Genomic DNA, 22,470 nt, shown 5'->3' on the forward strand with positions numbered 1-22,470 from the left:
CTGAAACTTGCTAGGCCTTTCAGATGGATAGGTATAATTTCCTGATATATATACCTGATAATTTCAGGTAGAATGCAGAGGTGCATTCAAACACATGATTCTTTGCATGCATTTTGTGCAGTAGAGTTTCATTTAGCACATGATTACTTCATCTTTTTTGAGTCAAATTTTACATAAGAAGATCATATACTTAAATGTTGAAAAGATTGCATAGTACTGGGTGGGTGGGGGAGCCTGAAGAACCAGCATTTTTAAGGTCAGTTCTGGTTTTTAAATTGCTGTTTATTTATCGTAACTTTATAGTAGAAGACTGTACATGCAACAAGGAAAATGTCTTGGATTGCCCTTAATATGGGGGAGGAAGGAAAGTATTCCTTTTTACTTATTTTCACCAAGACTGCTGGAGGTACTTTTGAGAGAATTTGTTTTTAATATTTGGAATTTTAAAGCAGTAAGCTTATTTTTAATCATACCACCATTACAGCTACATGCATTACCTTTCAATAATGCCATATGTATGGACAGCGAAGTATACTTTAAAATCACAGAAGCTAAAATAAAAAAAGAGAATACTGATTATTATTCATAATTGTAAACAGCCACCACTTCATAATGGTGGTGGAAAATCCTGAAAGAGCCAAGTTTCAGGCTATTGCTGCCTCAGAAAATCGTGTCAGTGTTAAAGCCATGAAAAGAGTGTCCAAAGATTGCACTACAGAATGTACTTTGTTTGGTAGTTCTGATGTGTATCTTAGCACCCAATCTGGCTATCTTTACCTCTTCTGCGTGGTGATAGTAACTTTACCAAAAATACTCCATATTTAGTTTAACCAGTAGGGAAATGTCTCTAGCTCAGTGTTGTCTACCTTCTGCTCATTTCTTCTGCCAGCTTTTGATGGTGTTTATTTGTTTGGTTTTTTAACTTTTGAAGATGATGCAAAGTTCGACAGCAACAGTGTAGCACATGCACATATCCTATAAAAAAACTTCTAAAGTATACTTTACAGGGATGTTTATGACTCACTGCTTGAAGATCAGTCCTGGAACAGGTGGTTTGTGGACAGAAACCAGAATGAAGAGTTTGAGATTTCCATTTGCCCCACTGCACCCATTGTAGGAGCCTAATAATGCCTGCTGTCTGAAGACCAGTGCTAGAAGAGGGACCTGGGAGAGCTGATTTCCAGTCCCTGCTTAGCCATGAAGCTCACTGGATAACTTTGGGCCAGTCAGACTCTCTGCCTAACCTACCTCACAGGTTGGTTTGTTGTGAGAATAAAATGAGCAATGTAGGCTGCCTTGGGCTTTCACAGGAGGAAACATGGCAAGATATAATTGCACTGTAATAACAATAACAGCTGACCTGTAGTTTGGGTCCAATATAATCAATCTGAACATGAAAATGCCAGAATAACGTTGAGGCCAAATGATAGAGTTGATGCCAGAGTGGTTCATGATTTCATATGGCTTATGTAAATCTCCTGAATATTCTTCTTCAGACACAAAACAGGGTTTATAATTCTATGAAGGAAGTACAATTAACTTATAATAAGATATATGTGCATATAATACATTAAGGCCATGTATACCATAGATATGTTATATGAAGAACAACTAACAAAGCTACCCTCAGGTCCCAAAGAATTAAGTGCTTATGTAGTCGCTGAATTGGATATACTTCTCTATACAGCCATATAACAGTATTATTTATTTTATTTATTAAAACATTTTTATGCCACCCCATTCGCCGAAGCCATGGTACACCATGGTATTCATGTTTTGACAATATAATCAAACATTATCCAACACTACTAGATTGCCATCTGATTGCAATATTCCCCTCCTGAATGGACTTTACAGTAAAAAAAAATATAGCAGGTGGAAGGGCTCCTTCTGTCAGTGCGAGGTTTTTGAGCCAGTTTTTTTTTTTTTTACTGGCTGGTTGGAAGAGGAGGCCATCTTCACCAATTTCCCCTTCTCATCCCTTATGACCCCTGAAAAATCTGTTTTAGAGGTTTAGGGGTCCCTTCAAAACAGCGAGGGGAAGGGAGCTGGAGATTGTAGAGGAAGTGGGGGATCGGCATAATTGCAAATTCTACCCTGATAATAGGAGTATTCTGAACAAAATAACACTTGGAGATATTCATGATAGTGTAATAAAACCCCTGAAACCAACCCACTGTTCATATTACTACTGTGTTTAAAATATGTTCTTACCTGTGGACCCCAAAGCTCCTCTAGTCGGGAAATGTTCTCTGTAGACTCTGGAATCATCAAAGCTTTATTTTGTGCTTCCTGCAAACAACGTGCCTGTTCAAAGAATATAAATACACAAAGTAAAACAGGAGCAAAACCACACATTTTCTTCAAAATGATACATTTTGTAGAATTGAAATTTTGATACATTTTGTAGAATTAAAATTAAGGGAAAATGTTTAATCAGGCTAAACATGAGCCAGCAGTGCGATGTGATGGTTAAGAGGGTGAACACAACCCTTGGATGTATAGCCAGAGGCATGCCTTCCAGATAAAGAGAGGTGCCGCTGCTCCTCTATAAAAGTCTGGTGCACCCACAACTGGACTACTGTGTCCAATTCTGGACTCCACATTACAAGATGGACATAGGAAGGTTGGAATCAATTCAGTGGAGGGTCACAAGGATGGTAGATGGATTGTGGGGAGGGGGGATGCCATATGAGATGAAATTGAGGGAACTGAGACTTTTCAGCTTGGAGAAGAGGAGATTCCAAGCAATCTTATAGCAACATACAGGTGTGTGAAAGGGTGTCAGATGGTAGAAGGTCATGACCTGTTCTCCCCTGTGGTGGAGGTAAGGATGTGATCCAATGGGGCAAAGCTAAAGGAACCAGGTTTTAGGTTGGATGTCAGGAAGTACTTCCTAACAATTGGACCCCTAGGACATGGAATGGGCTTCCGCAGGAGGTGGTCAAAGTCTCATCAGTGAGGGCATTCAAGGAAAGATTGGACACCCACATGTTGGACATTATATAAGCGGAGCTGGCTTGTGCTGGGGGCAGACTAGATGGGCTAGGAGGCCTCTTCTGGCTTGCCATGTGTCTATATTTCTGTGTTTCTATTTCTGTTACAATCTTAAAGCATGATTCAATGCCTGTTTACTAAAAAAATCCTATTTATGATTATTTGATCTCTGGGTCCACAATATCCTATCATGGATAACTAGCCACAGTCGGTTCTTGTGTCATCGAAACCCAGAATACCTCCTGCTTGTTTTGAGGCAACAACCCACCTTGACAATCTGTGGCTTGTTCTAGTGGTTGTTTGACCTATAATGGTTATGCCATCTGAACCCAGGAAACCAATTCCATCATAAGTTGTGGGGAACAGGTAGCAAGCCACTTTGGCAACAGCAGCAAACAAACAAAAACAAAAAACACAAAATCCCTTTCTGCTCTCTGTGAACTTGCCCAGGAACAGCCCCTCCAATACTTAAGCAGCACTGCAAGGGACAGTCACTAATGTACTGTCCGTTTTATTTTATTTGGGCCCATAAATGTGCACAACTGTCTTTGTAGTTTTAAAAATCTGTCTGTCTTTTGCAGGAGTGAAAATGCACCTTTATGCCAGTCAGATATATTTAGTTTTGTGCGGGGACTGGACTTGTTGCTCCCAAAATACAGCTTTCCCAAGTGGATAGCTCAAAATCTGAACTGGAAGAAGCAGAGTCTCAGAACTGCCAAGGCCAACAAGCTGTAAGATTAGTCCAGTAGCTGTTGAGAACCAAACTGCCTCTGGTCCAGAAGGGAGACACTGTGGAATGGGAGGGCCCAGAGCTGGACGGGTGAAATCAGCCCAGTGCTTTGATGCCAATCCAACAAGCAGACCAATGAAGTAACATCTGGCTCACAAAGAGCACAGCACAAATATCCCTGAGAGAGGAGCCAAATGTTTTATGAGGAAAGCAAAAGGAGAATTCAATTTGGAATCAACTTCTGCCTTGGGCCAGAACCAATATCCACAATTGGAAGGCTTGTTAGCCTGATTGATACCTCTTGCTAATGACCTTTATATTACTCCCTCTGTATCAAAAAGTCAGTCTGGGCTTAGTAAAAACTGTAGTTAGAAATCTTTTCTCATGATCTGCTGGGAAGGGAAAATGAGAGAGAGAGACGCAAGCTCATAACAGCTTGATTTCAAACTCATCTCCACTTTGCATTCAACAGGTGTCACTATGGAAAAAATGGTTGAGGTGATTGTTGCCAAGAATTGGGCACTATCGCTGGCTGCTGCCATCATAGCTCTTCAAGAGGCTGAACCAGTGAACCCATCTGCACAAGCCCCATCAACAGCATCTATCTTAGCACCCCCCCCTTGTCCTCTGGGGCCTCCAGAAAAGTTTGAAATGACAAATAACTTCTCCAATTTTTTGAGTTCGAGTAGAGCTCTACTTATGACCCAGACTGAAAGATTTTCCAAATGATGAAAGATGATGAAAATGCAGGTTGGTTTTGTAATCAACTTAATGTCACGAGTTGCAGAAAAATGAATGATGGCATGCTTGGTTGATAATGATTCCCCTTGACTAATTATTAAGGATTTATGTATGCAATGGCAGCATTTTCTAGTGACACCCTGCAGATCCAAACAGCTGCCAGAAAGATCCATCATCTTTGCAACACCTGCACAATGTAGCAAAGTACACCATCTATTGCTAGCTTGTGATGCAGGATTTGCAATGGAATGATGCTTCTTATATAGCATAATACTTCGAATACTTGAATGGTGAAATTTTGGATGAACTGAAATGGATTGAACTATGGATTTGCAAGGAATCCATTTAAGGGTGGGAATCCATTGAATACCCGGGCTCAGCTCCCTGGATTTCAGTCTGCTTTGCAGTGGCCCAGAGTCCAGGTTCCTGATGAGTGCTCCCAGGATTTGTGGGGTGCTTGCCAGGAATGGAGCCTCACATGCTATGTAAGCAGAGCCCCCTTTCTGTTCCCAGAACTGCTGCTGCTGGCTCTATCGGGTAGGGAAGGAGATCAGTCACCAGGAACAGCACCTACCATGCCCACCTGCAGTGCCCCTCTTCCACATCAGCACCTCGACCAGCAGCAACAGATGAGGAAGAAGGTTGGTCATTGAGAGTGATACCCAGCACACCCACTCACAGTGCCCCTCTTCTGCGCTCAGTGCAGTCACCACCAGCAGCACTGGGCAGGGAAGAATGTTGGTCACTGGGAATGACAGCTAATGCACCCACTTGCAGTGCCCCCTTCTGTGCCTGTAGCCACTCTTTGGGCAGCTACACCTGATCGGAAAGGTTGCCAGTTGCACAACAAGGGGTCCCTCAAGCATTAATGGACATCCTCTTGGCTCAACTTGCTTTGCAAGACTGGGCTGATGCTGAAGGGATGAATTCTGAAAGGGTTTGTCCCAACCATAGGTTGAACAGCTCCAAACCCTAGCTCTTTTGATTCAGCTCAGCTTTTGAGTCTCAGCACTTTGATTCAGATAGACAGCTAGCTTGAGGCAGATCAGCTAGCTCACAAGTGACCTGTATATTGTGACACTGCTTCTCATGCTCCTCACTGGCTGGTGACTTTACTCCCTCCCCACATGTCATCAGGTCCAGAACCTATGCAACTGAGCACTGTTAGACCCAGATTGCCCAAAACAGGATATAAGTGCCATTGGGCTGCAGGATTACGGGTAGATAGGACATGCCTGCTCTCTACACTCTTCTCCAAGTTGTCAGAAAACTCCCGTTCATGATCTTGATCGGTGCCACCAGCTTGGAAGGGTTCAAGGCATGAGGGAATGGTAAGGGATTAGAAATCCTATCCTACTCACACATGATGTTGGAAGCATAACCTTTCAGGGGAAGGAGATAGCCACACAGATTTTATTGGCCTAAGAGGCTACCAGAAATTTTATGGATATGAATTTTGCTAAGGAGAATCACCTTGCAACTCTGCCCTTAAGCCACTTCATTGCTGCGAAGACAATTGAAGGGACATACACTTCTCCATCCCTGTTACATTAATATTCCAAGACCATACAGAACAAATTTAGTGTTTTCTGACAGAAGTGCTGCAGTAAGTGGTGGTGTTGGGCAGAACATAGCTAGCCAAGTATTATCCCCATATTTCTTGGGGAATCAAACTATGCTGCTTTCTTCCACTTTTTGCTCTCAACATTGCTGCCTATGAACCAGCACTTTATTTACACTAAAGATCTCCTTTCAAGACTCTCTTGATGGCAGCAAAATAGCTTCCCCATTCACCTTCCCTGCAAAGTACTAGGAATTTTGAGATGTTTTTGTCTGAAAGAAGTAGTCTGCCTTCCCCTGCCTTCCCCTTTTGACAGTGCCATTCACTTGATCCCAGGGGCATCAATTCCTGTCAGGGAATTATATCCCTTGTCTATCAGAGAATTGGCCATGCTATGAGAATTCTTAGATACCAACCAAAAACATGGTTTTATTTATCTCTCTAGCAGCTTGACTGGGGCTCAAAAGAAGAAGACGAAGACGACAAAAAAGGCACCCCTCTATGTGGTGAATGAGTACCAAAAAACCCAATAGAATCACAGACCCCAACAAGGATCCCTTCCCTTTAATTGCTGAATTATTAGAACTTTTAGGCAAAGCTCAAATTTTCACCAGGTTGGATCGTTGAGGCACTAACCATTTAGTAAAAGCATGAGAATAAGAGGAATGGGAAATACTATTTCACGCCAGATATAGCAGTTCTGAATATCTTGTGATACCTTTTGGATTGGTGAGAGACCCCTCCATTTTTATGTATTTCATGAATTACATTTTTGTGATTACCTGGACAAATTTCAAGATTCTGAGAATTTATTTTGACAATAAACAAATTCTGGAATTGTTTATCTCAATAACTTACTCAAATGACCCTAGTTAGCATGAACTACATGTAAAAGCAATGTTACAAAGATTGCATGAACACCACGTCTCTTTGTCAAGCTGGATAAATGTGTCTTTGATTTGACAACCTTGGTATCAGCTCAAATTTCAGCCCAAGGCATCAAAATGACCACAGAAAAAATCCAAACAGTGCTGTACCTGGGAAGCACCTTATTCTAAATGGAATTTACAGAAGTTTCTATACTTTGTGAAGTTTTACTGGAAATTCCTAACTAATTATTGCTCAGGTTATGACTTCACTAATCATTTTGTTCAAAGGTAAGAAAACATCCCTTCACTGTTCTTTAGCAGGCCTTGCAACTTTTAAAGCAATTATTTAGCTCTGGGCCCATTTTGGAACACCTCAACTCAAGCAATCCATTTGTTCTTCAAAATAAGACTTCAGACGAAGCAGTAGAAACACTCCTCTTACAAAGGGAGTGAGGAAAGGCAAGGAGTTATGGCCTTGCACTTACAATACTCAAAAATTAGCCCCTTCTGAAAATAATGTTATCATTTGGGGAAAAGATCTCCTGGCAATTAAATGCATTAACACGTGTATAGGCACATTTGGAGCATTTACAGATTTCCAAACTATTATTATTTTATTTATTTGTTTATTTAAAACTTTTGTATGTCATCACCTTGGCAAGTCAGGACAGCTCACAATATATACAATTAAAAACAATAAACAAATTCAATAAAAGAATACATAAGAACAAAAAACTGAAAACAAAAAGAGCGACTGTTCAAAGATAAAATAGTTTTAAAATAGCGATTAAATAAAAAGGTTTTAACCTGGCGCCAAAAAGAATATAAACTCAGAGCCAGGCGCACCTCTCCAAGGAGCACATTCCATAATCTATTAAATAAACAATGATTTTCTTCATTCTTTTCCCACTTTCATTGCTTATCATGCACATCCCTGCCTTTCAGAACATGCTGATAGATGGCCTCTCTTGCAAACCTGAGCACCAGTCAGGGCAAGGAGAACAGCCACCTGCAAACCAAATTCTTCACCCAGAGTGTGGCTGTCCTGAGTCCCTCCTACTGTACCTGTGGCTCAGTGATCTAAGCCTTCAACAGCTAAGCAACCTTTTGAGCAGGCAGTGTATGTATCTGCCCTTTCTGCTGTTGAGGGAAAAGTACTGCATCATTGACTCACCTCTTGCAGGATATTTTGGATTTTTAAAAAACTTTCCCTGTAATTTTTGTTGGCCACTGGTATATCAGAATGTCAAAATGTATGTGCATTCCTATGCCATTTATCATTGTAAAAGGAAACCAACTGGAAAGTCTGGGGGGCTTCTACGGCTTCTACTTGATTCATCCTGATGGTACGTCAGTTCCACAACGGCATGACAGCTCATGTTTTGGATGATGGAGAAGCTTCAGAGGCCTTTCCCATCACAAATGGCGTCAAGCAAGGGTGCGTGCTGGCACCGACCCTGTTCAGCATAATGTTTTCAACCATGCTGACAGACGCCTTTCAGAACAACTCCTTGGGAGTCAGCCTGAAATACAGGACCGATGTAACTGTTCAACCTGAGAAGACTCCAGGCTGTCCCCAAGATAAAGGAGACTGTGCTACGAGACCTCCTCTTTGCTGACGACTGCGCCCTGAATGCTGGATCAGAGCAGGAAATGCAAGCCAGCATGGACAATTTTGCAGTAGAATGCGACAACTTCAGCTTCCTCATCAACACAGAGAAAACCAAAGTGATGTATCAGCCAGCTCTGAAAGCCCATTACCAAGAGCCCACCATCACAGTGAAGGGACAAAAGCTGCAAGCAGTGGACCAATTTATATACCTTGGCAGCGCCCTTTCCCGCGCAGTGACAATTGACATCGAGGTCAACTGCAGAATCATCAAGGCAAGCTCTGCATTTGGCAGACTGCAGGCCAAAGTGTGGGACCGCCGTGGAATAAGCCTTGCTACAAAGCTTAAAGTCTACTGAGCAGTAGTGTTAACTACCTTGATGTATGCCAGTGAGACTTGGACAGTATACAGGAGGCATGCTAGGCAACTGAACCACTTCCACACGACTTACCTCCGCAGACTTTTGAGGTTCCGGTGGCAGAACAAGGTACCAGACACAGAGGTCCTCTCCAGAGCAGGCCTGCCATCAGTTCACACCCTGCTGATGAAAGCCCAGACACACTGGGCAGGCCATGGTGCAAGGATGCCAGACCACCGCATCCCCAAACAGCATATCTATGGTGAGCTGTCTCAAGGAAAGTGATTGCACAGGGGACAAAAGAAGCGATACAAAGACATGCTGAAAGCCTCTCTCTAGTCCCAGGTTATCGACACCACCTCCTGGGAGACCCTGGCACAAGACCGATCGACATGGCGCACACTGATCCACCAAGGCTGCCAAACTTCTGAAGCCAAAGGACAACCATAGCGAAGAGAAACGAGCACTCCGTAAAGCCAGAGTTGCAAACGTTGCAACAGTGGTGCCCACACATGTCTGCCGGACATGTGGCAGAACACTCCGTGCCTGTATTGGCCTTATCAGCCACCTGCAGACACACTGTGGACAACTCACAACCCATTAGATGTCAAGGTCGTTATCGAAAATGATGAATGAACATCACTGTGGAAAAGGCTGTCTTGGATTTTAACAATGACTTGCCTGCCTCACAGGGCAAAACTGCTGTTTTGATGGCGTTGATTTTTTTTTTTTTTACAAAGATGGCACATCTTATTCCATGTGTAGCATCACTCTCTGCCTAGACAACAGCAGACCTATTTGTGCAACATGTCTTCCATTTGTGGACAAACAAGCCACAGTTCACAGTCCAACAAACCATGGATTATTTCATGGGTTCAGAATTAACAAACCATCGTTTGTTAGTGCAGCTGGGTTCAGACAACATGATAACCCATGTTTCAAAAACAATCCATGGTTTGACAACAACTCGCACTCAACTGATACTGAACCCTTGAATGTAGGTTATTGTTTTGTCTGAACCCAGCTATTCGGGAAGGAATTTACTGCCCTGTATAAAAAGGAATTTGCTACTTTTGCCTGGTTGAATCCTTATTATTCCAATATCTATTCCATTCTATTATTATTCTAAATAATAGAATATTATTATCATTCTAAAGTTTTGAAGCACTTGCTATTAAACCAACACTGAATGATTTCTGTGAAGTATTTCTGCGTGAAAATGATTCACTTTTTAAAATAAACCATTGTAAACAAAGTCAAATCCACATTATATTTAATGTAGAAATATATTTAGCTCTTACCTGTTCCATAGTTGAGTTATAATGAAAGTCTTCCCTGCCATTAACTTCCCATAACATATAGTCAGAGTGAACAATGCTAATAGCTTCATCATTCTCGTATCTGAAGAGAAATACAGTGTAATGTTTCTGTATAAGATAGTAAAAACATGTAAAGCATTTTTGATTATCTCAGTATTACTCCCACAAGAGATGAATATGTCAGCCAAAATCCTTACTGTTATGGTGAATTCAGCCTAACAGAGTTGGCAGAATGTGTGAGTAATCAAGGAATTTTCTGCATTGTAGCTATTTTCTGTGTTCCTATTCTGGGGGCTGGGGAGAGGAAGGCTAAGGAAAGACTTAATATATCTTTTCAATCACTCTCTGAAGTGTTTAAGCACTACTTACAAGATAGCAACAGGACGAAACGGCTCTGTATACAAGGCCTGTATTGGACATCCAAATTTTTCCTTATTGTATTTTATCTCCTAAAGGGAAAGATATTTCAGTATAAATTATCTTTTTCTCTCTCTATTTGCATCACTAGTTCATTCAATAAAACATGTTCTTACCACTTCGCTTTCATTCGTTTTCATCCACTGGTATTTCCTAATGTGAAGGAAAGTCCTGGTTACTCAACAGTGACTGAAAACCTTGAAGAGTGGCTGCTCATAGTCATATAAATTGATACTGGGACTCACATACTTCTTAGCATGTTATAAAGTCACAAGTACTCCACTACTGCCTCCCCTTCTCTCAGGATTAAAAAGCTGCTGACTCACTGGTCATTCTTGAATGAAGTTGCTCAAAAGGAAAAGACTAAACAAACCAATTAACAGACAAAACAAAGAAATTGGGTGCAATGCCATCAGGATTTGTTTCTGCATGGTACTGAGTTTTCTCTATCATGATAAACTTATACAAAAGTGTCAGTAAAGGCCCACACAGCAGCATGCTCTCCTCCAAAAGCACATCCAAGCAGAGAACACTAATAATTTGTTTTATTTATTTAGAAAATTTCTATGCCGCCTCATTCGCTGAAGCCTCGGGGCGGCTCACAAAAAGTTTTGTAGGTAGCAGGTCTGCTATGTTAGAATATATCTAGATCTGGGCCAATAGGTACATACCAGCCCCATCTATCAGCATGCTCTTTCTTTCAGTCTACAGATGTGGAAGAAAATAGCTTTCAAGAAAATCCTATAGATATTACATGCTATTTCAGTCATCTTTAGATAATTTGTCGCTAAACTGGCTACAGTTACCTGATGAATTCATATTGCATCATCTTATGGTGCTATATTTGTAATAATTATTTCAAAAAGTCTATACTGCTTTTCATTTTTAATAATAAACTCAAAGAGGGTTAAACTCATAAAGTTTAAAACAATAAAACAGTAATAAAAACAATTAAAAATTTAATTAAAATGACCAGGGGTGGCTGCCAATACTAGTGGTACTGGAAACACTTAGGAAAACACTCATGTTTTCAGTTGCCAGTAGCAGCACTCAATTTTTAAGAGCCTGCCTGGTCGCACTGGAGAAAACATTCCACATATCCCTCCTCCATACCATAAGCAAATGAGCTTAAGAAGGGCACAGCCAGCAAATTGTTCTCAGAACAGGAGTGGCCTATATGGAAGAAAGTCATATATGAAATGAATACATTGAGTAAAATAAATTTCATTTGTTTGGCCAGAAATCACAACAAAACTAAATACAAAATTAAATGTGAAAAGTAATAGTCACATTGCTATGATTTAATAAGCAAGGCACAAGCTCCCAAAATCTATAGTTAGCTATTAAAACAGCCAAACTTTATGGCATATGCATACATGCAGAAGCAAATAAATACACCTTTTCAGTTGCATTTCTATTATTTTTGGTGGGTAGGCATTCAATTTAGAAATTTGAATTTATTTGACTGTTATTTGTCAAGAAGCTATTTTAGAGATCTTTGTCTGAAAAACTGTGTAAATAGGCCAAGACAACAAAAAGTGAGACAGATCTACTATATGCCCTCACGCCCCTTAAGATCGGCAGGGGAGGCCTGGCTGGGGGAACCCTCTGTCGTGAGCAACAACTCAGAGGAGTCGGTGCGCTTGAGAGAGCAGAGTGCTCCCTGTGAGAATCAAACACCAGAGCAGGAAGATTTCTACCTGGTGCCCATTGTACACCCCTCTCCCCGCTGCTCTCTGACTTTGACGAAGTTTTTCAGGCAGAGCAGACAGGCAGCTTTTCAGCAGAAGCTGATAATGGAATGAGGGCAGAGGGAGGTGAGCCCGTTACCGTGGAAACGGCAGGGCAAGACGGAGATAAAGACTCTGGGAAAAGTCTAGCTTCCACTCGAGATAGGAGGAGAGCCCGCCGTTTGGGGCAACTGGAGTCGAGGGAAATGGAAAGGAGGAGGGAGAGAAGCTTGTCTGACCTGCCCAGGGAGGGCCGTCCCAGACGGGTCAAGAGTGTTTCATAATCTGATCCCCCTCAGAAAGAGGGGGACAACGTCGCCATAACACCATCATTACAAGTTCCTTTGTTGTTTGTTGTCTGTATAGCTTTGAACTTTCTTAGAATAAAAGATTTAAAGCTCTAACTGCCGGCTCCTGTGTGAGTGTATGGGAAGAGTGCTCCAGCCTCAGGACACCCTCTTTGAAGGAGGTATGGAGGGTGTCTACCCGGAGGAGGGCCTTCTCTGCAGTGGTGCCCCAGAGAGGTCCACCTGGTGCCAACTTTATACTCTTTCCGGCACCAGGTAAAGACCTTTTTATTCAACCATCATTTTAATAATTAAGGTTTTTAGATCTTTTTTCCACAGTTGCATTTTCTACTCTTTTTCTCCTTCCTTCTTTCCCTTGTTTTATGAAGTGTTGTTTTATATTGATTTAATATCTACTGTTTTATCATTGCATTATTGTAGTATTTTAAATCATTGTAAGCCGTCCTGAGCCATTCGTCAGAAAGGATGGGATATAAATGTATGTTTAAATTAAAATTAAAAATTAAATCATCATGACTACCAAACTTACATAAATACATTTTAAAAACTTGTAAGATTTCTGCATAAAGCATGTGTTACACATCTGCATTGCTGACTGAAGTAGTCATGGCCAGGAATTGTTTCTAGCCATCATTCCTAGCCTGGCATTCTTCTTCAGAAGCATCAATAGCACTGCTGAGTTGATCTTGAATAAATGGGGTGGCTGAAGAGAGGTAAAGAACTCGAATATAATGAATTCTGTTCCAGCTACCAATTTGTTTCCAGGCTAAGTTCGTGATATTTGGTTTAGCCTTTGAAGGCATTACCTTTTTTTAACATACTGACCAGGTGAACTGGCACTGCCTTAGATGCCCACACCATTTGCAATAAGATTTCCTTCAACCAAAAATAGGTAATCCTTACGGTTGTCACTGGTATTACGAAGCTCCCTCCCTCCCAGGTGAGATGAACTACAGTGTTGGGCTGGGACCTGGAAGGTAAGGGCTCTAGTCCCCAATCAGCCATGAAGCTTACTAGATAACTTTGAGTCAGCCATTGACTCTTGGGCTAACCAACTTCACAGGGCTGATGTGAGGATAAAAATGGGAGGAGGAAGCCCATGAAAGTTGCCTTCAGTTTCTTACAAGAGAAAAAAAGTTGGGATATAAACATAATACTAAATAATATAAATATATCTGGATTCAATACCTGCCCTCCAATTATTACCAGTACTAGCAAAGCTAGGGTTTGATATATGTGTGCTTTACCACCCCAGTGCCATTTACATAAACAGAAGTTGTTCTGGAAAGAAAATCAAAAGGAATCTATTTCTGTGTTTGTTTAATATAAAAATTCTTACGTAGGTATTTTGAAGGTAAAATTATGATAATCACAGCTTGAAGGTCTGTGAAAACAAAATATAAAAGTACAGTTGTATAAGGATATTTATGGTTAAAGATTATACTGAATTATTGATGACTGTTTTCACCCACACACACACACACACACAATCACTGGTGAATAGGGACCATGCTGATGGAATTATCACTAACAAACCTCGAGTAGGTACGTTAGCATGGGGATGGTGACATGCCAACCTGTGGCTTATTGTTTCTGGTAACAGTGGCTCTCTTTTGAGTTCACTGTTAACTGATTCATTCATTTCCATTTATATCCACCTTTTTGCCAAAAAGTCATTCACAATGTCTAATAATAATATCCAGAGTAAAATCAGACATACCCAAAACATAGCAAATTCATTAAAACACAATGAAAAAACAGGAAAACTAAAGAAACAGCAGCACCTATAGCAAGGGAAGTTATATAAATGGAATAGAATTTTTGAAAATACTGTTAGAGATCAGCTCTTGTACAGATGCTTTGCTGTTATAGTAAGTTAAGACGAATAATGCTATTTAAGTACACGATAATTGTAGCTAGAGTTAAAACCTTAAAATAGAAAGCAGAAGAAAACAGGGTAAAATAGGGACAGCAGGGTAAAATAGAGTGGACAGCAGCAGCTTAAAGCCATCCAAGAAACCCCAGCTTCCAGGGCCTTGTTGCCCCACTCAGACAGAAAACAAGAAATCTAAATCCTAGCCTCAGCTATACATATAGAGGTTCTAACTTCCATAGGCTCAGGATATGCAGGGTAACACAGCAATCTTCAGCACAGAGCAAGAGCAGCAGACCAGAACCTCCCAAGAGAAGAACAGCCTTTCTTGCTCCTGGCTTTATCCCCTGCCTCAGCCTAGGTCAGCTGACCTGTGGGGTGATGGCCCATCTCCCAGTCCTTGGGACCAGTGATCTGCTCCAAGTGCCATTCGCTAGCAGGCCATAGCTGTTATATCTGGCATCCTTGAGGCCATAATTTTAGATAGCTTTCTTCACAAAAGGAGGGTGGCTCCCAATGCCTTGGGTGCCAGATCCCCACTAGGATGGTACCTGGATTCATAGCATTTTTCCAGTTACAAAATCAACTCTTCCCTTACTCTCTGGAGCCCACAAGCCAGTTCCCTTTACAGGGAGCATTCCCTTTGCTGACGTCTCCACCTTGTGCTCTTTCCTTAGCCCATCTAAAGCCCAAAGTGGCTGGGTTCACACATAACGACAAGCTACGCATGAATGGCTTGCTGTCATGTAAGAATTCAGCAGGCATGGTGAAGTATGGTTTATTTGGTTACCATAAATCTCAACAGAGAACTGACATTTTGTGCTGAGGTTTTTAGGCTCCTCCATTGCTTGTCATTATGTGTGCATTCATTTTCAATGTTTTTCTGTAGTTTCCCTGTTTCTGATGAGTTTGGTGGCAAGAGCAGCTGGGCAGCCTCAGCCATTCCAGCTGCCATTTTCCTCTGACCTGTTTTACCTAGCAACTGCTCAGTTGCTGACAGCAGGGTGCTGATTGGCTGTCTCCAAATGCCCTTTCCTCCCTCCCACCATGCCTTCTCCAATGACTGGCCACCCTGCCTTGCTGTTCCACCTACCTCACTGCCTCACCATCTTGATGTTTCACCAAGATGTCTACCATGTCTGTTTCACAATACCTGGCCTTGCTGTGATGTCAGCCTTACCTTGCGAGCTAATTGATGTGCCTGTCTTGCAAGATAGCATTATGAGTAGGGCACATCAGCAAGGTCTCTTGCGGTTGGCATCTCAGAGAGACCAAGCTGTCTTTTGACACAGGAATATCTGTGAGCTCACAAAGCAAAGCTTGCATTGCAGTGAGCCAGGCTTTATCAGATGAGCATGGCTGACATGGTGAGGTGCCAAGGTAACAAGACAGCAAGGCTATTTATTTTTTATTTAGAACATTTTTATGCTGTTCCATTCGCAAAAAGCCTTGGGGCGGCTTACAAAGCTATGGAGAGGGTGGCAAGGCAGGGGAGAAATGTCAGTAAGGTGGGGCAATGAGACTGGCACCATGGTTAGGTGGCAATGCAGGCTGACCAGGCATTGGGGAGTACATGGTGGGAAGAAAGAAAAGGAGCGCCTCCAGCAGTAGAGATCATGGGAGCAGCCAGCAAAGATTCCTCGGACATCCTTGAGAAAGTATGCCCATCAAGGCACTCCCTGTTCATGCCAGGCACCAGTGCTCATGTTGCAGCCCTCCATGCACCAGACTGCTGTAGGAGGCAGCCCTGTCAGAATGTGCAAATGCAGCATGTAGAGTGGATGCAGCCCAGTGTGTTAGTGGAGTGTGTTAGACACATGCAGCAAGGGGAGGGGTATGAGTGGGTGGGCATGTGATGGGAAATGTGATGATGGCCATTGTTTTAGACAAGTTATGAAGGACAAGTCTATCAACAGCTGTGAGAGCTAAGTAGAACTTCCATGTTCAGAGGCAGTTTGCCAGTTAATACCAATTTTTGGAGGGGTAACAGGCATGGAGGGCAACTGCTTCTTATGCCATGCATGGATTTCTGCAAGAGGCCCCATTGGAAAATTTGCCTAGGAAAGTCTTTGATCTGCTATAGCAGAATTCTTTTTCATTCACACGTTTTCTGAGTAATACATTTATATCATATCCACACGTCCCAAAAACAGGATTTCTAGCAAAGACACAGCTAAACTACCAACAAATCTAAAATCAGTCAAGCTGACAATATGAACAGCATCAAAGAAAGAAGCACTGGATCTGACAGCTGTATCAATTTCAATTGTAAAATAGAAAAAACAGGAACTTACGTTAAAATACCCACATGTCTGAATGGAGAACAGCCAATTTTTATGAAAGATAACTGAAAAGCAACACATTCTGGTAAGCTAACTATTCCTCTCAAAATTCATTAAAAGATATGTTTAAATAATTTCTGTACAGATCTGTATCATACATTCTGAAAACATTATGGTGACCCAGCACAGATCTAGCTTTTAAAATTCTGCATTTGAAATAGTATTTTTGTGAATTACATGCATGCACTATAAGTAACATAATGGATAAAGGAGAGTAATTGTTCTTACATGTCCATTCCAAAGCATCATCCCACTGAAATTCCAGTTAAACACATGCTACATTCTATCCAAATAAGAATGATAACTGCAGGGGGTGAGATAAGGGTATGCAAGAACAAAACTGACATTTTGAAAGTATCTAAAAGAGAATAGGCTTATGTTCCTTGTGAGTTATTGTTCTGAAATTTACAAGCATCCTAGGCATGTCCCTAAGTAATAAACATGCCAAGTTTCAGAAGGATACAGTGTTCTGTGTAGAAGGGGAGTTCTTCAGGTGGGTTTTTTTTCTCTTTTCTTTTGGTTTTTCTTTTTGGAGAGGTGGGAAATGATCTGCTTTCACTTTTCTTCATACATGTGTTTTGTTTAGGGTTTTTTTCCTATCAATTTTGATACAAATAGCAAATATAGAGAAGATGTTACCAATGTGATGTCTATTGGCACCAATGCACTCCTGGAAACTTTTCTTCACACACAGCAGGTGATCTACTCCTCCCAATTAAAAAAAAAACCCTCTAAAGTAACAATTTTCTTACTAGCAGCTGGATTGCTTCAAAACAAAATGAGGAGCTCCTTGCTGCCACTGATTTCCTATTAATTTGTCTGGGCTGCATCCACTTATTCTTTAGATAAATCAGTCAAATGAAGGAATTGCTGTTCTGCCCTTCTGGGCTGGCAGTGCAAGCTGAAATACCTCCCTAAACAACTCTCCTTCCCCCCCCCCCCCCCATACTGGGTTCCTATAGAAGATTCTGCAGAGAAGATTCTGCAGAAATCAGCCCAAGGCCAAAAGTGCAGCAGTTATATAAAGTATACTGACCCTTGTGGATTTTACCCTTCCTTTCCTTCATAATAAGCTGAGAAGGTGAACAATGGTGCACTCTTATGACAGCCACCTTTTCAGAAACATAGAATTTCACATTATTCATTTTCTGTGAGCCAGTGTGGTGTAGTTATTAAAACTGTGGGGGTGGGACTCAGGAGATTTGAGTTCTAGTCCCCACTTAGCCATGGAGACAACTGGGCAACTTTGGGTCACTCGGATTCTCAGCCCAACCTACCTCACCGGGTTGTGATTATGGGAATAAGATTGAAAGACGGAGGAGGAGAATGATGTAAGCTGTTTTGAGTTCTTTGTAAGAAAACAAGCAGAATATGGATCTAAAAAAATACATACATACATCTAAATCTGACTTTGATTCCTAAGCAACAATGCCTATAGTTCAGGGCCAGATTCTCACATCAGATAAGCATGTATATAAATGTTCTGTGTGTGTGCACATGTACGAATGGGGTACATGTCCACTTTGGCCTTTGATTCCATCTACTACTGGCATATGGTCCCAACAGGTTTTCCCTTGGACAAGGTTTTTTAGTCTTAGTCTAAGGCAATGACACATCAGTCAGATTAAAGGGCAAAAGTTCCACTTGCAGAAGAAAAGTAGCTGAAAGGAAGGGGTAATAAACTGTCAAAATCCAATTGTCCAAGCAGGACTGTAACATGTAATGTGGAGTTCTTTTGTTCAAGAGTCCAGTCATTCCATTCCATCCCATTTCCATTTTCTGTCCCACCCCCATCCCAGTCAGCTTAGTTCTGTGCTGGAGGCCAAACCCTTTAGTAGTTCTCTGCACTAGATTTGTTTCTACTTCTGTGGGGTTCCTTCAGTCCTGCTGATCCCTTTATTTGATATGAATTCAAGTATTGAAAATCTCATTTAGATATTAGACTGCATCAGGGTTGCATCTAATGGCATAGGCTCCAATCCATGGAAATTTGCAATAAAAAAGAGCTTTTGTATTTAAGACTGCTAATCTTCTATATTTGCTTTTGCGTTTGCTAAAAAACTAATCTGAGCACCACATATATAATGGCTGCTTTTTTGCTACATAATCTCTAGGTGACAGTGTGACACAGCATCATAGTGCAATTATGCAAGTGGAAAAAGCATTTTCTGTCACTTTTACAATTAAATCAAGCATTTCCTCTGCTATTAAAGAAAGTCTTACAGAAAGTGCTCTTGAGACTCAGAAATGAAACTGGAGGGTCACATCGTTGTCTAAGCAACCTGTAAAAGCCATGAGCAGGGAATGATATGCCCACAATCAATGCCCCAAACAGAAAAGCCCAAAGGGTCATGGGACACATATATTACCATCAGTACATTTTTTGAAATCAACATCCCATGCTAAAAACTCACTTTTTGGTTAGTAATACATCTTCTTCCAGTGGTGGAAGGCTTCATTTCAACTACAAAAACACCGCTTGAACTAATCCTAAAGGGAAATATTTCTCATAAAAATTGATATATAAAATAGATTTCCTCTATAAACAAAGATTAACATAAAGTGTTCTGTTAAAAGTAAATGTATGTTTCTTTTCAATATTTATATTTTTCTGTTGCAAACTTTCTGATCTAGAAATAAAATGTTAATGCTCAGGTGGGTAAACTGTGACCTGTAGGCAGCTCTCAACCATTCTCTGTGCAGCCTGCCAAATTCTTGGGAACCCCATTGTAATGATTTGAAGTTTTATGAGTGTGTTCCTTTAATGTTGGAAAGTTTCAGAAGAGCAAGGGGGTAAAAGAGGGAGATGAGTGACTGGTTGGTGACTGTGTGAGTGGAGCTTGGAGCTTGGAAGTATGTGAGGGGGGAGGAAAGAGAGAAGGCAGAAAGTTGTGGTCTGCCAGAAGTTAACAGTCAGCTGTGTTCTGTCAGCAGTCCAGGTGGTTGGAATTAGTCAGCAGTCTGCAGAATATGAAGCAGCAGCCTTCCCTTTAGAATCCGAGGTAATGCTGTGGAAGGCATTTAGGATTCATAAGGACTGGAAGGAAGCATAAGGGAAGGAAGCAGCATGGAGCACATATTAGTGACTAGGGAGAGTCAAAACCTAATATTGTCAAGTATTATAAAGGTATGAGAGATAGAAGCTGACAGAAACCTGAGTACAGAAGGAAAAGGTTGAACTGAGATACACAGAATAAAGAGTGATAAAAGAACAATCAGAAGAGAAAGGAGGAGTTGAGAGGGAGGATGGATTTTGAAGGGAAAGAATGAAACTTCAGTTGGAAGTTATTAATATACTGTTAATAACTGTTTTATTTACTAGGGAAATAATTTACTGAACATCTTGAAACAAATATTCTTTGTGTACAAATAATTTATTTTGATATCAAAGTAAGCTTTGGGCAGACACAATACACTGGTGGCTCAAATAAAGTTTCTCCAGTGGTAACAGTGTTTATCAAGTCATAGACACACTGAATTTACATCTCTAGCACTCACAGTCCACACAGGAATGATGCCAATTTGCATGCCGATGCCAAATTAGCAGGATCAATCATGCTGGTAGTTTCAACTCCTGTTTTAGGCACCTTTTACTTGATGAACACAGTATTTTACTTCCTGCTGTGCTAATTGGTGAGACTGGTGTCCAGAAGCATCCTTAGATTTCAGCAAGGCAGCTTTGAGTGAAGGAACACAGGGCTTTAAGCATGTACTGTCTTATGCTGAGAGAAGCTATACTGATAAGTCCCAGAAAGTCTTCAGTCTGTGTTATTAACTGTTTGAATTGTAGCTATAACCAATACAGTACTATTGGTGATGATGTTTTACCTGTTAACTTTACTTACAGTGCTTCATTATAATTCAGATCTTTTGAATAATCATGGTCTTCATAAAATGTTACTGTCTGTAAGGCAAAATAATAAATAACGAATAACTATAGAGCTACATGGATGTTATTTTAATTTCATCTATTTACAATGCAATCTTATATATACATTCTCAGATGTTCTGCAGGATCTATGTTTGCTTAATGACACCAAGCAGTTCTGGGTTGTTAAAACAAAAAGGGGATTACAAACAACCCCAAGATAATCTCTGCAAACTGGAAGAATGTACCTCAGAAATGTGGTTCAATATAAGCAAATGTAAAGTAATGCACAATGGGGGAAAACTTTCTAACATCGTGTGTCCGCTCATAAAATCTGAGCTAAGAAAGATAATCTGGGGTTGCGATGTAAAGCTCAAAGAAAATGTCAGTCCAGTGTCAACTACAGGTAAAATAGTGGCAGACATATAATAAGGACAGGAATTGAAAACAAAATGCCCAGTATCATACTGTTGTAATAGGACTCTATGTTGAAATTGTACTTGAAATACTCTGTAAGTTCTGGTTACCACACCTAAAAATGAATACTGTAGAGCTGGAAACGATAGAATAAGGAATAGGGTAACAATAGAAAACAATAGAATAGGGAAGACTAGAGATCTCTTCAAGAAAATTGGAGATATGAAGGGAACGCTTCATGCAAAGATGGGCATGATAAAGGACAAAAATGGCAGGGACCTAACAGAGGCAGAAGAGATTAAGAAGAAGTAGCAAGATTTCTCAGAAGAACTATATAAGAAAGAGCTTAATGTCCCTGATAACCACAATGGGGTGGTCACTAACCTTGAGCCAGACATCCTGGAATGTGAAGTCAAATGGGCCTTAGGAAGTCTGAGCAACAACAAAGCTAGTGGAGAACACACTATTCCAGCCGAGCTGTTCAAAATCCTAAAAGACGATGCAGTAAAAGTGCTACACTCAATATGCCAGCAAATTTGGAAAACTCAGCAGTGGCCACAGGATTGAAAAAGGTCAGTTTACATTCCGATCTCAAAGAAGGGCAATGCCAAAGAATGTTCAAACTACTGCACTATTGCACTCATTTCACATGCTAGCAGTTATGCACAAAATCCTACAAGCTAGGCTCCAGCAGTATGTGGACCGAGAACTACCAGAAGTACAGGCAGGGTTTCGAAGAGGCAGAGGAACTAGAGATCAAATTGCCAATGTACACTGGATCATGGAGAAAGCTAGGGAGTTCCAGAAAAACATCTACTTCTGCTTCATTGACTATGCTAACGCCTTTGATTGTGTGGATCACAACAAATTGTGGCAAGTTCTTAAAGAGATGGGAATACCAGACCATCTGATTTGTCTCTTGAGCAACCTGTATGGGGATCCAGAAGCAGCAGTGAGAACTGAACGTGGAACTACTGATTGGTTCAAAATTGAGAAAGGAGTTTGGCATGGCTGTATATTGTCGCCCTGCTATTTAACTTATATGCAGAGCACATCATGAGAAAGGCGGGGCTAGATGAATCACAAGTTGGAATTAAGATTGCCGGGAGAAATATCAAGAACCTCAAATATGCAGGCAATACCACTCTAATGACAGAAAGTGAAGAGGAACTAAAGAGCCTCTTGATGCAGGTGAAAGAGGAGAGTGCAAAAGTTGGCTTGAAACTCAACATGCAGAAAACTAAGATCATGGCTTCCAGTCCTATCACTTCCTGGCAACTAGATGGGGAAGAAATGGAGGTAGTGACAGATTTAATTTTCTGGGGCTTCA

General features: G+C 41.0%; 1 protein-coding gene and 1 long non-coding RNA gene across 2 annotated transcripts; both read right to left on the bottom strand.

The window, feature by feature from the left end:
* Window positions 1-493: 493 nt before the first annotated feature.
* On the bottom strand, window positions 494-10,176 carry CATSPERE (catsper channel auxiliary subunit epsilon). The gene is made up of 4 exons (XM_044451155.1): window positions 10,168-10,176; window positions 2,215-2,307; window positions 1,361-1,518; window positions 494-551 (listed from the first exon to the last, which is right to left on the bottom strand). The coding sequence occupies exons 1-4, from the start codon at window positions 10,174-10,176 to the stop codon at window positions 494-496; spliced, it is 318 nt and encodes a 105-aa protein (XP_044307090.1).
* Window positions 10,177-10,554: 378 nt separating this feature from the next.
* LOC123018200 lies at window positions 10,555-14,024 on the bottom strand. The gene is made up of 3 exons (XR_006413735.1): window positions 13,980-14,024; window positions 10,719-10,755; window positions 10,555-10,634 (listed from the first exon to the last, which is right to left on the bottom strand). It is a non-coding gene; the product is annotated as an uncharacterized LOC123018200 (long non-coding RNA).
* Window positions 14,025-22,470: the final 8,446 nt, after the last annotated feature.

Source organism: Varanus komodoensis, unplaced genomic scaffold, assembly GCF_004798865.1.
Source record: "Varanus komodoensis strain SLA01 unplaced genomic scaffold, ASM479886v1 scaffold1, whole genome shotgun sequence".
In the NCBI taxonomy this organism is placed as follows: domain Eukaryota; kingdom Metazoa; phylum Chordata; class Lepidosauria; order Squamata; family Varanidae; genus Varanus; species Varanus komodoensis.